At 42.4% G+C, this 15,191-nt stretch overlaps 1 protein-coding gene across 2 annotated transcripts in view; it reads left to right on the forward strand.

Moving 5' to 3' along the window:
* MGAT4B (alpha-1,3-mannosyl-glycoprotein 4-beta-N-acetylglucosaminyltransferase B) overlaps positions 1-15,191 on the forward strand; it is a 399,376-nt gene that overhangs the window by 319,361 nt on the left and 64,824 nt on the right. Inside the window, exons 11-12 of one of the 2 annotated variants that reach the window (XR_010090437.1) lie at positions 2,864-3,059; positions 8,972-9,049. Coding sequence is in view for 1 of the 2 variants with exons in the window: in XM_063447906.1 (XP_063303976.1) it covers positions 2,864-3,057; positions 8,971-9,049 (273 nt within the window). In the remaining variant the exon portion in view is untranslated. Of the gene's footprint in view, positions 1-2,863; positions 3,060-8,970; positions 9,050-15,191 lie in introns of both variants that reach the window. The other variant, XM_063447906.1, reaches the window with a different exon arrangement.

Below are 15,191 nucleotides of genomic sequence, written 5' to 3' on the forward strand. Positions count from 1 at the left end.
GAGAACTGTCAGCACATAGTTCATCTCAACTACGTTGTGCAGCCCAATTGTAGAAAAAAAAATGAAGACACTTATTTTACTAAAGTGAGAATTCAAATTTAAGTTGCTGGGGGCGTGGCCTAACCACCGAAGCGAACGGACGCAGGGCCTCAGAGCTCCGGCTAAAAACGGGAGAAAAAACCCTAAAACAGAGGTGATCCACAAATAACAAAGCGCCCTAAAGGCTCCCAACACTAACCTGATGGGCAAGAAAACTAAAAAGCTGAAGCCCGACCGACCCCAGCAGGGGAGAAGCATTGGGGACCTGTGGCGGCAGGCACATGGCACCCAGGAGTCTGCGATGGCGGCCCTCCATGGCGGCTGCTCCGATTTCTCTGATGGGATGTCGGAGGAAGACGGCGAAGGCCACGCGTTAGCAATGGTGCGGCAATCAGCAGCACGAGCAGCGCCTCCACAGGGCGACTCAGACGCCGCTCCAGTCACCCTAACGGCCATAAAGGAGATCATGGCAGATTTCCACAATAAAATCGCGGCGGACGTGGCCTTGATCAGGGAGGACCTGCGGGGCCTGACAGGCCGCCTGGGAGAGATAGAACACACAACTCAAACCCACACACAGCAAATTAAAGAGCTATCACATCAGGTGGCAGAGCTCCAGAAACAGAACACGAAGCATGAGAGCAGATCTGACACCCTGGAAGATAAATGGAGACAGCAGAACATAAAACTCAGAGGGGTCGGGGAGACGGTGCCGCCAGAAGAACTCCCACACTTCGTGAGGCGCCTCCTGACAGCCATACTCCCGCAGAAGCAGGCAAAAACAATTTCACTGGAGAGCATATTCCGTCTCCCAAAGCCAATCAAGGCACCTACAGCAGCCTCCAGGGACATAATAATGCGGTTCCAGACCCTCAGAGACAAGACAGCAGTAATGGCAGCCATCAGGGGACAAACTCCCTATGATTTTGAAGGCATGTCTTTAACCTTCTTCGCTGACCTGTCCGGAGGAACCCTTGCATGGCGGAGGACACTCCAACCGCTCACCTCCCTCCTACGCAAGAAAACCATCAGCTATCGATGGAGCCAGTCTCGCTCACTGCTGATACCACGAGGCGACACCATCGTCACCATACGGGACCTGCCGGAAGCATCACGCCAATTACAGGCACTGGGCCTACCAACGGACTCGTTGGGCCCGACATATCCTCATGGCTGGGACCCCAGGGCTACCCGTGACTTCGTACCCAGGGACCAAGCGCTGACCGCTGGAGCTGGACCCACGACCTGACTACCCAAACGGTACAAACCCGAGGGTAAGGCAACTGGACTTCCATGCTTTCCCACCACCCTACCTCTTGTGGACTACCGCCTGCAAGAGAACCCGTAAGCAAAAAATCACAGAGGCCCACACCTAATATCCATGACACGAAGAACAGTACTTAAAACCACACTGCGGAACCCCGATCCGAGCACCCAGTTTCAGTGGATCGATGACATAAGCCCCTTCATAGCCATCGGATGGAGGACACTGCTAACATGCCCCATAGACCTGATAGCCTCACGGGTCGTTCCACATGCCGGACATGACTCTATCATCGTAACCACCGTATTGCTTGAACATTATTTTATTATTATTTTGCCTTTTAGCTTAACTTTGACGTATTTCTGCCTGGCCCTATGGCTTAATATGACATCTGTGTAACCCAACAATCTGTCAGGAGGGGGATTAGGTAGAAAGCAATATGTCCATGTAGCTGGTAGCAATTCCACACAAATAGCCAGGGTACTTTCCTTTTATCGCCTAGAGTATTACACCCGCGCCTCAAGGCGAACCTCTAACCTTTACCCCTCAATCTCTAGGCGACAGGCCTTTACCACGCAACTGTGTTACTAATGCAGAGGCAAGGCAACCAGTACCTGGGCACCTGACCCGGAAGAGTGAGTCCACCCAACACCGCATAGCATACACATTTTGACCGGTACGCCCAGATAACTAACCAGGCTCATGCACTCACTGTAAAGAAACCCCCTTATTGCCACCGACGTTTAAAATGTTGTTATAAGTTAAGTTAATTTTAAATTACGTTATTATAATGATGGAAATGCATTACCACCACGTGACAGCGTGCTCCGTAACATAGACGTAGGGTAACGTGTATAACCCTGTCACAATAGCTATACCAATCTAAATGTCTCATAACTTACCTGCCTATCATCTGTGTTTTTTACCGACATATCTGTCACACCAGTCTCATATGGGCCTCACCGCCCATACTCACACGTGAATGAATAGCGGGCTCTACCCACATCTGTTGCCTCGCTCTATACCTTAGATATATGTGAAAACCGCGTCTATTTCAGCTACCCTCATTTAACTTTCCACGGACTAATTAACTGTTTAATTATCTACTTAATATAAAAATGTGCAGTATACCATGCCACTGTCTAATCTGTGTAATACTTGGAATACGCTGTTGTGGCGTCTGTTGCCATGTTATGACCATCTGCACAACAAAAATAAAGAATATATAAAAAAAAAATTTAAGTTGCTGAATTGAAAGCATAGCAAGCTGACAGAGAATTTTTGCAGTTTGGCTATTCTCACCTTAAAATTGAGATTCACCATGCATTTTCACTCTAATGAATGACCCTGTTGGTTATTACATTATAGACCCAATCGTTGTGTGCTTTTTTTTTTTTTTTTTTTTTTAATAAGCCCTGCAGGAACAGATATCTCTCCTCATGACCTGTAGAAATAGATGAGGAGCAGGTGATACAAAGCTGCCCCCTGACCGTTTATAATGAGTGCTTTTTCTAATACCCTCTGTTGCAAATGTTTTGTGAATTATTTTTTTAATTGTAGGACAAAGATTTTGGGAAACAAGCCTTGCGTAAAGAGCATGTTAACCCTGCAGCAGAGGTTAGCACCAGCCTGAAAACCTACCAACATTTCACCTTAGAGAAGGCTTACCTAAGAGAAGACTTCTTCTGGGCTTTCACACCAACTGCTGGAGATTTTGTTCGCTTCAGATTCTTTAAGCCTTTAAGGGTAGAAAGGTATGTACATCTAAATTGTTGTAATTTTTCAAACAATATATTCCCATTAGGAAACTATTGGCATGAGTCAAGGAATAGGTACCAATAAAACACCAAAAGTGTCACACATAAAATAAATGAATATACTTATGTTGATATATAGCAGAGGTCTTAAAACCAATAGTAGACCTTCAAGAAAAAATATAAAACCAACAAAGTGTGAAACTGTTATATACACACACACAGATGGAGTCAAACTCACATGATGCAGAACCGTATCAGGCTCTGTATATAAATCCCAAGGGTGCCTATAGAGGCCAAACGAGATTGCAATAGTTGCACCACAACGATCCAGTAGCATAAAATATTTATTGCAAAGTTATTTAAAAAAACAAACAAATAAGCGAATATTTAAGGAAGAAATGCCCAAAAATATGTCTAAGCAGTGTAGCTAATACAGAAAAAACAAATCCACGGTATAAAAAGCTGGCACTATCAAACCTTAAGTACAATCATTCTCTTAGCAGACGCGTTTCGACCTAATGAGGTCTTTTTCCAAGTGCTTAGAGTCCTTTCCCTGGATATGTGGCTTTTATAGCTGATTAATGGTATTTTCTCCCTCCCTTATGGCGTTTCCTTCTGGGTATGGGCTTCCGTCGATCCTCTGACGTCACGGACGTCTCTATCATAAGACGCAGCATCAGTATTTCCGGTCTGCCTTTAGTAGGTATCCCTAATCCAGGTTGTTCATGGGCAAGTTTGATAGTTTAGGTCCCTTCACTTTCATAGACACAACGCTAATTATAAAAGTATATTGTCCGAGAATACATCAATAGAACTTTATATGTGCTCTCTTAATGAATGTTTCAAGTCACCAAAAAACAATGAAATAAATAAAATAAAGGGGAAGCTAAAAATATAAGTTCTACATATTTTTTTTTTTAAACACACATTACATAGATAACTAACTAATATATGATTTAAATGTTACAGTACATCACTGTGTTATGTGTTATTTTATTTATTTCAGATATACAGCTGTATCCCATATTTGTATATTGCCACATTCTATCATATAAAGGGAGCTATTGGGGAAGCTGTTTTTCCATTGAAAGCCAAGTACTCTTGTGTGTGTATGTATATATATATTGATTTTTTTTAGCACACTTATTGCACATGGGTGTGTGTGTGTGTGTGTATATATACATATACATAAAAATCGCTGAATGGAGCACGCAAAAGGTCTTCAATGACGTGTATTTATTGTGGCAAAATTTACAACATCGTCGTTTCGGCCCCTAAGGGTCTTTTTCAAGATCCTGAAAAAAAGATCTTGAAAAAGACCCTTAGGGGCGGAAACGTCGATCAGGACAATTTGTACGATGTTGTAAATTTTGCCACAATAAATACACGTCATTGAAGACCTTTTGAGTGCTCCATTCATCGATTTTTATATATTGGACGTCGGTAGCACCAAAGGCAGTTGCATTTTGAATATTGAAGGGGTGAGTGCCAAAGCTATCTTTTGTATATATACATATATATGTATATATACGTATATATTGCTCTCAGAATAATGTTTTATAAAAAAAATTCAACATCTGTAACCCAGGCTACGCATGGCGTGATGAGAATTGTATTTTACTAAATGCAACAGGCATACACACTTTTGACATTTCTGCTTTTGAATAGAGTCACAATTATTCACATTGTGTATTGTGCATGGTTTAGGAAGGATGTAGGTAGATTGTGCACAGGAAGGATTGTATTGGTTAGTCATATTAATGTTCTTTCTACTAAGCTAGCATTATATATACATAGGACACGAGGTCCCACACTTAGGCTTGAAGAAAGGAGATTTCATCTAAGGCAAAGAAAAGGTTTTTTTTACAGTAAGAGCAATAAGGATATGGAATTCTTTGCCTGAAGAGGTGGTTTTGTCTATACAGATGTTTAAACTGCAATTGGATAAATACTTGTAAAAACATAACATACAGGGATATAATTTCTAATTAGTGGGGTGATCCAAGGAGACATCTGACTGCTATTTTGGGGTCAAGAAAAATTGGAAGCGCTTCAGACTGGGTTTTTTGCCTTCTTTTGGATCAACAGCAAAAGCATATGTGAAGAAGGCTGAACTTGATGGACGCAAGTCTCTTTTCAGCTATGTAACTATGTAATATAGCGGATATGATAAAAAAAAAAAAAAAGATAAAAAAAAAGGACAGAAGGCTTAACAACCGAGCGGAGTGGATGCATGGCACGAGCGCTCCTGCAAACTTGACCAAAAGCAGACCAATTTCGGGCAACAAAGCTACGATTTGGGGATCTACCCACAACGAGCAGAGCCCAGTGGCCAAGATGGGGCGAAAAACAAAGAAAATGAAACCAGATAAGCCGAGGCAAGGGCCAAACATCGCGGAGCTCCTAAGGCAGACACGCGAGGCCGCAGGGCCCAAAATGGCCACTCACCCGGACACCTACTCCGAGCTATCGGACGATTTCTCCTCAGAGGGAGACGTGGCCGACCTCTACATAGCACAGCAGCAGGCATCAGTAGCTCAGAAAAGAGACGACTCACCAGTCACCACTGCGGTATTAAAATCGCTCCTTGCAGACCTGCAAAGGACGCTCCAGTCTGACGTGGCCTCGCTCCGGGCCGACATACAAGGCCTGACAGGCCGCATGAGTGCGCTGGAAACCACTACCAGAGCTAGTTCAGACCAAATCACAACGCTACAACAAGAGGTCCTAGAGCTACAAAGCCAGAACGCGGCACATGAACGCCGCTTTGCGGCCTTGGAGGATGCATGCCGGGCTAACAATCTGAAGGTACGAGGTGTCCCAGAAGACATTCCAACTACTGAACTGCCACACGTTTTGAGACGCCTTCTGGCAGCCCTGCTACAACCAAAGCAGGCCAGAAATGTCCAACTGGACGGCTTCTTTCGGGCTCCAAAACTGGCCCAAGCGCCGAACACAGCACCACGCGACCTAATTATAAAATTCCAGAATCACGCAGACAAACAAGCTGTTGTAGCGGCGACCAGGGACTGCTCACCCTACAAGTTCGAATCGATGGACTTAACCTTCTATGCAGACCTCACAGGGGGCACATTGGCTTGGAGAAGGTCACTTAAGCCACTTACGACACTCTTACAGAAGAAAGGACTGAGATATAAATGGTTACAGGCCAGAAAGCTGCAGATAATTCATGGGTCTGACAAGCATGAGATACACGACATACACGAAGCGGCAGCTCTGATGCCCATCATAGGACTACCGCACGACTCCTTACACACCGCGGAGACGGGGGGTACAAGTGGGCCAACACATCGCTGGAACCCTGAAAGAGTGACTACTTTCGTCCCACGCACTCCCAAAGACGTTCCGACCACAGCTGGACCCACTTAAAGCAGACTGATAACCGTTGCCAGACGGCACTGAGGTGGACTACTCAGAAGTCTGATAGACGAATTGCCTCAAAGCTCTTCCTGTTGATTTTTTTTTCTTTTTTTTTTTTCTTTCTTTCGATTTTACTTATCTTTACGCATAATGCTTTTACTTTGTGCAACTTCAGAATGCCAACACATGTTGCAGATAGCTCCCCGCCACACAAGTAGAAGGTACACAGACCGCTGCTTAACATCTCCCCCCGCCTGACACCAGCTCAGCCCGACGCACCGGTAAAAATGCCACAGCAAGGCGCAAAATCACCCACTCACAGTGACCACCGCTGTCACACCGAACAACATAACCGCTCACCTGTGGCCTAAATACATGACTCCCTCATGACAAGCGATAAGGCTGACTTGGCATTACTCTCAGGTGACTACCACGACAACTAATTTGTATAAGGTACACTCAGATACCCCAGCGTCCACAGACCAAGTTATCTTACCTGTGCTCCTGGGCCAGGCTTTCTCTTTCTACTGAGTTTAGCACTCTTCCTGAGAATGGCCCATATGCCTGGCACTAGCAATGCATACCCCACCTGCTATATACGCACACTACACAAGCATGCGTTATATATAATCGGTAGCCTATAACTAGCCTGTCCCCAGCAAACGCATTATTCATAATTGCCTCACCTAGTTGATGCAGCCTGAACAGAGACATAGCTTGCTCAACCGCCAACAACCAGACCATGTATATACAGCCCACACACACACAACACATTACACCTAACATGCATTCAGCTACTCACCACTTTTCACAAGATGCTCAGCGCTTGCCTTTTAAATATGTCTGGTTAATTATTCACTTTTTTATCTGCTCTACCAGTGCAAACTGCCTACAGGGCAAACATTTTACTTTAATGTTAGGAAGTTGCTAAGTTATTACACCGCTTGACTATTCATGCAATATACCATAATTTAGACTATAGCATCTAGAATATATTTCACTGACCAGCTTGTTTATAATAGAAATGGGCACCCCAGACTACCTTATTTACGTTAACATGAAACCTATATTGCATGTTTGTGAAAAGAACATCATTTAATGTTAAATGTCACATTCTTTTAGGCAGCTTTTATGGTTTTCCTTTTTTTTTTCCTTTTTGGTTATCTGTTTCTCCTCCAGGATACCCCTATTTTAAAGTTATAAACATCATATCTTATATCATATGTGCTTTGTTCATAAAGGGATCCTGAAGCATCCTTAATCCATGCCAGTTATACTTGAAACTGCATACGTCTGAAACTAGAGCGTTTGTTTTAATATCTGGCTTGGACATGTCTCTGGGGTTGCACAGCCCATACTAAAATTGTCTTAATTACTAGCCATTGTTAAGAAGTGAAAACTTGAGCTCCAGATAGATTGTTGTAATATTGATTTTTAATCTGAAAAATGTGCCTGCTTATCGGGTACCACAACCTGTATTGCGAATGTTTGTTACTATACCTTGGGGTCGCCGTTGTGGCCCACCAAGGATTACTGTTACTATTGCGCACAACAAAAATAAAGAATTAAAAAAAAAAAAAAAAGGACAGAACGTCATATTTCTTGTGCCACGGTCTATGGATTAAATTATTTAAAGTGACATGCTGAGTTTCTAGTGTGCAGTTTCAAATGAGGATGTTTTTACTTAATTTAAGGTTTTTCTGCATTTACATCATGGAGATTCAATGCTATAATGTGAGGGATTTTTGAAACACTTGATCATAAATGCAGTTTTATTATACCAGTTGATTGCGGGGGAAATACATTATTGTGTGTAAAATGTCCTGGCCTAAAATGTTTAATGAATTAGTAATTTCAAAAAGGAATAAATAAAAAAATGGGTAATATATGAGCTGTGATCTCAAAACACAGCATTTCTTTTTATCTGCAAACCTAGTGTTTGAGTGTAACTGTCTCAAGGCGATGAATGCACACTTTAAAGCAGGTTAAGTGTCATAAGTGGCCCTTTATGTACAAAGTTAATTACAGTGTTCAATTTTGTTTGGTGCAGTACTGTTTTTTTTCCGTTTTTTTTTTTTTTTTTAAATAAAATTACCTGTTTCAACGGCCAATATTAACTGTTTTTTTTAGTAGTATTGTAACAGAAGAAGCTACTTGGCATGTTAAAAAGGAAAGGGCAGAAGTTATTTTATTTTTTAAATTCAAATATTTTAATTAAAAAAAATTTTTTTATATAAAGTCTTGAGACACAGATAAAACCTGCCTTTATTTAATCAAGTGATTGCACCAATCAGTTTTCACAGCTGTAAGTAATATTAGAATTTGTCAAATATGGACCAAAAAACCAGATGTGACTTAGACACTGACAGCCCGGATTGTGGCTTCTTCACCTACTCCCTAGGGTTCTAGTTAATTAAAATTGAGGAAATAATCACACATTATCATGGAATTGAATTTGAGCGCAATGTATATCTATGTCGTGTCACACAAATGCCTACCAATCACATTTTTTTCTTTCTTATTCAACAGGTTTTTTTTCAGGAGCGGTAACATAGAACATCCTGAGGATAAGCTTTACAATACTACAGTGGAGATTCTGCCATTTGATGTAAGTGTTGTTGAAAGGAATATTCAATCTGTTAAAGAAGGAATGAGTGAGCATCTAGTTACACACTGCACGTTCATTTATAGTATTGGTGGTAACGTAGAAATGCATAGTGCATGCTGCTAGCCTCATCTAGTGTTGTCCTGATGGGTAAATATACCTATACTTTGAACTGCAGGTCTTAAGTGATAAAGGATAATGGACAGAAATGCAAAGTGAATGTTAAATACTTTAAACACTTTAATGCACCACAGCCAATTAACCTTAATGAAGTGGTTTTGATGCGCACACACTATCCCTGGTCAAATGTTTTAACTTGACCAAAACATGCCTCTAGTGGCAGTCAGACTAACAACAACTAGGAGTGCTTCCTAATTGAAAATTTTCTATAATTATTAAAGGAACACTATAGTGTCAGGCACACACACGTGTATTCCAGACCCTATAGTATTAATACCACCATTTAGGTGACTTACCTCCCTCCCCCCCACCCAGTTTTTAAAAGGAAGAAAGCTGGGGGCGGGGCCTGACCGCCAAGCAGAGCGGACGCTAATCGGAACAGCTCCTGCTACCAGAGGCAACGATTGCGCTATAACAGCCCCCAAACTACCTAAACTCGAAATATAAGAATACCATAACAGCGGTGACGTTAAGGGGCTTCGAATGACTCCCACTATGCAGAGCTACCTGAGAGATTACTCTGTTTGTCCTGCGAAGCCGACAGGCGCGGGAGAGACGGACGCTCTCCCGCTGCCACACGAGGCTGGAAGGCTGAAAAAGGGCCCATGTCCTCCCCCCTATGGACCGGCGGGGGTTATCCCGGTCCCGGGAGGCCGTTCACCTGCTCTAAGGCAACAACTGCAAGCTAAGCTGACTGATCCCGACATGGCGGACCACCCACGTGGGCCCACGGCAGCGGCGCAGCAAACTACAGACGACAGAATCAGCGCCATCTTTGAAGCCTTCTGGCTTAAGCTGGAGAGGAGAATGAGAGACTCTCCCCTGTCCACACGAGGGAACTCACCCGAGAATGACCTAGAGGGACTCCCGACCGGACAGGCACTCGCCAAAGCCCAAAGCCGACAGGACAAACCTCGGAGGCCTCCTAATCCAGAGGCTCGACCCACGGCCGACCAGCAAGGGGCCCCAATATACGGGAAGAAAGTGATACCTAACCACTCTCCAGCCAGGGGCCACCCGAAAGCGCTGCAGCCATCTACAACTACTTACTCAGCAGCCACGGTGAAGTCGCAGGGGCCAGGAAAGTCTGACCACACCGCACTCCTTCCTGGGCCGAAGGCCCCCCGGAGAACACCTCCACGGCACCAGCCACACCGCCGGAAGCCCAGCCGTCGCAGGCGATGGCGAAACATCCGAGCTCTCCAAGGCGCCCAACAGAGGGAAGACCCGGCCTCAACTGCAAGATCCCGTGTCTGTGGCCCGCAGGTGCTGGCCTTCATACCGGCCTGGGGCTGGGGTGCTCACTCCTCACAGCTACGACCTACCAAACCCCTGCCGACCCGACCAGCGCGAGATGCCAGCCTCCCCAGTAGGGGCATCGGCTGACAGATGGCCCGCAGCCCCACTTCACGCCGCCCACAGCCGAAAACACTTTGGGGCACAGCCTGTTCTGTCCGTGCGGATACCATTTAGGAACCTCTAATGGCTATCCACACCGGGACATTGCTTTCTAGACGACTAAGTAGGCACTCAGTGAGTCTCATTGGACTTGATCGCTTCAACTTGGTAAACTATGTAATTAGACGACCTAGCCTGTAATACTAGCGACACTGCCACTTTTAGACTAAGCTCGCTCAATAGCATTACAATGTCCAACCTGCATAGCTAGTGTTGCAAGGTTATCCTGCTTATTCCTCCCTGACACCAGCAGCCACGGCTGCCCACATGTTGCCAAGTTAACTTTTTATTCAGATATGGTTTCCTTATTATATTAGTTTAACAAAGCAGTCCAAGTATGAGAGACTCAATAAATCCAGTTAAGTTAGAAAAAGCAAGTATAGCTTTATCTCTGCCACATCTTTTTGTTTCATCTTTGTATGTTTATTGTTGTGGCTCTGACTTCCATAACTTGTATAACATTTAACCACACACCTGTATTTGCCTTCATTTAATTAGGCTTAACCCAAACAAAAAACTACATGCATTTGATATAACGACACCTAACGGCCAGCCACACTTAACATTTGGTTCAGAGGGCATGCAGAGTGTACTACATCAAAACCAAACCTAAAGCGAACTTAAACGTGTTCTCCTATGATGTTTTATGTAAGCAACGTTTACTTATGCTACTTTCATAATTATACTTAAATATGCTAGCCTTCCTAGCTACCTCTCACTCTGTTGGAATAATTGTTTAGTTGAACTTACCAAATTTACAAAAATGTGCGAACCCTCACGCCAGTGTTTATTCTATGTACAAACTGTGACACGCTGTTGTGGCGTATGTTGATATGTCGGTAACCCCCCGCACAACAAAAATAAAGAATAAAAAAAAAAAGGAAGAAAGCTTACCTTATCTCCATGGCCACGCCCCTCAATCCGTCGGTGATGGCACTGCCCCCCATGCACCTCCTTGGCTGACATCATCAGAATTAATCATCTCAGCCAATCCAATGATTTCCTAAAGGTATTGCAGGGCAATGCATCTCTATTGGAAAGTTCAGAATCTCCATGCAGAGTGAGGAGATGCTGAACGTTACAGCACTGACCCAGGAAACACTAGAGGTGTTCCTAGGCAGTAATATAAACACTGCCTTTTCCCTAAAAAGGCTGTGTTTACAGCAAAAATGCTGCATGGACAGGCTTTACTCACCAGAACAACTGCATTAAGCTGTAGTAGTTCTGGTAACTATAGTGTCCCTTTAAGTCTTCACATTTACAGCATCATGCCACAGAAGCTTTGGATTTAGTGTTTCTCTATACATAGCATCCATTTAGCATGGTGATTGCTGTGTATGCTCCAATAAATCATATTTTAGTTAAAGAAATTTCAAATATTATACCAAAATAGTCTGAATACTTAACATAATTTCAGTATTTTCAGTTATTCCATTAGTGTGGCCTAAATTTGAAATTGACTTTATATTCTTATGGAATAACCCTTACTGTGTATTACATACATCTTCATTTTTACAGCTATCTGTGTCATACAATGTGATTCTGAAACTTAAGGTGGCCAGTGGTAAGGAGACCCAAACAAGAACGTCTTTACCTAGCGGTATCTGATATGGACTCCATATAGTAAAATCTGAATTGTAGCATAATTGATGTCAGCATTGTTGTAAGAAAAGCATTATTAGCTTTCTATAGGCACAGTAACTTACCTTCCAATATTTCAAATAGCCAAAGAGAAATCTCTATGTGTGCCCAGGGCTGTGGCTTTTGTTGGATGTTTTAGATAGCTATATGACATGCTGGAGCCATTTAGGAACATAGAAACATAGAATGTGACGGCAGATAAGAACCATTCAAACCATCTTGTCTGCCCAATATTTCAAAATACTTTTAATTAGTCCCTGGCCTTATGTTAAGTCTAGGATAGCCTTATGCCTATCCCACGCATGCTTAAACTCTCTCACTGTGTTAACCTCTTCCACTTCAGCTGGAAGGCCATTCCGTGCATCCACTACCCTCTCAGTAATGTAATACTTTTTAAACCTTTGCCCCTCTAATTTATGACTGTCCTCTTGTTGTGGTAGTTCCCCTTCTTTTAAATATAGTCTCCTCCTTTTTTATGCTATGGAAAGTCTAGAACATGTCCATAGTATTCTGTTTACATATAAATTACTAAACACCGTTATGTAGTTAAATACTAACTAAAAATGTGGAACTTTGGAAAATAAAGGAGAGAGGGATATTGGCCCACTATAAAGACTGTCTCTCATAATCAAGAACACTTGAGATACATACAGTAAATATGTAATATTCATGATGATTTATTTTTACAAAAATACACAAGAAGCAGCATACATGTGGCTATAAAAACGTATACAATGGTTTTTCTATGTACAGTCTTGTATATAATAGTTATTTGAAGTGATTGCTAATACAATTGCTTTTGCACATATATATATATATATATAGCACATCCAGGGATATTTTCGTTTTATCGATGATATTTTGATTATTTGGACTGGGGGGCAACAGAAACTACAGCAGATGGTTGAAGGATTGAACAACCTTGTATCACCAATAAAATTCTCACATCAATTGAATGACCAGCAAATTGATTTTTTGGATCTACGGATCTATGTTGATGAAAATAAATTGGGTTACACTCTTTTTTCAAAACCCACTGATCGGAATACGATCTTACATGCCACTAGTTTCCATCCCCAGAGTTTGAAAAACTCATTACCGGTGGCACAGTTTGCTAGGGTAATCAGAAATAACTCAGACCCAAAGAACGCTGATGCACAGATACTGAACATGTCCAAGAAGTTTATCGAAAGAGGGTATTCTAAATACTCCATACAGATGGCATTATTTAAAGTCAAGGAACCAAAGACGATCCAGCCACCGACTATGGAGATAGGTAATAGATTCATCTTCCCTCAGACATTACACACTCAGTCTCAGGCTGTGGCATCTGTGATACGGGCCAACTGGGAAACTCTGAGGAAGGATTCCTCCCTCCCCACTCAGTTTAAGCAACCCCCTGTGATAAGCTACAAAAAAGGAAAGAACTTGAGAGATTTTTTGGTACACACAGACCTATTCACACGTATACAGGAACAGATACCTAAGAAAAACCTAGGGTGTGTCCGGTGTTTAAATTGCATGGCATGCAACAATATGATTCCAGGGAAAGTGTTCCCTCACCCAAGAACTGGGAAAATATATAAGATTTGTCATAAGATTACCTGCACCACGACTCATGTTATATATCGGATCATATGTCCATGTGGTCTGATTTACATTGGAAAGACATCCAATGACCTCCGAGAACGGATGAGAGGACATCGATCAGCTATTCGATTAGCAATATTGAGTGGCACGGCCACTACCCCGGTTGCTAGACACTTCCTAGAAGCAGGGCATACTTTACCATCATTTCGTTTTATGGGCATAGATCATGTACCCCAATCACCCCGGGGAGGCAATCGTGATATCCAGCTCCTTAGGAGAGAAGCTTATTGGATCCACACACTGGGGACCTTATGCCCCCATGGACTGAACGAGAAGAATCCGCTATACTGTTTCATTCCGAGACGAATGAACTAACAATTTTTGGTTACATTGACTGCACAAACTAATTTTAATAGTTTCAGTTATTGTCTCATAGTTACTTTTCCGTTAGCCACTGTATTATGTATACGATTTCATATAATGTTATATTATATTATGTGTGCTATGTCATATGCTATATTATGCGTTTTACATATACTACCTTACTATGTTCTCCGTGGTGAGTTGGGTGTTCTCCTAAATGAGAGGTAGAGGTGTCCTGGGTCCGCGCTTATACATTTCTTTAGGTCTTCATTTTTTATTTTATTTTATCAGTTGTTTTACTCTGGATTGTATCTTAGCAGACCCAGTTCTCTCTATCTGCCTCTTTCTCTGGGCATTCTCCATGGCTTGTAAATAGTTCTTCGTATATATCTTTCTTTTGTAAATATCTGTATCTTCACTGTCATTGGCCTTTTGGGCTTATTCATTAAGCAACACCTGTTCTCTGCTTTACCCTTTGTATGGGGTTAATAGAATCTCACTACGTTATTTGAATCTATCCACGTCACTGATGACATCACATAACCTTGATTTCAGTTTTCACTCTCCAATCATGATGCACTGATGTATATTTAAGTATCTTTTGCATGCTAGAAAATTGTCTTGATAAAAGTCAGTTTGGACTGAAACGTCGACTTGAATTGCATATTTCTGCACATTATTGCTCAATAAAGCATTTATTTGAAGTTTATTCAAGTCCTCTGAGTGCACTCTTTCGGGAATATATGGAGAGGCTGGAGTTGTTGCACCGAGGCACTGAACAAGACCGGTTAAACTGAGTGCGGGGAACCAGGATTTTATATATATATATATATATATATATATATATTTGTGCTCGGAATTTAAATACGTAATGGATAGTAACTGTGAGCAAAGTTGGTTGTGGTGTGCCGAA

This window comes from Pelobates fuscus, chromosome 3 (assembly GCF_036172605.1).
Source record: "Pelobates fuscus isolate aPelFus1 chromosome 3, aPelFus1.pri, whole genome shotgun sequence".
In the NCBI taxonomy this organism is placed as follows: domain Eukaryota; kingdom Metazoa; phylum Chordata; class Amphibia; order Anura; family Pelobatidae; genus Pelobates; species Pelobates fuscus.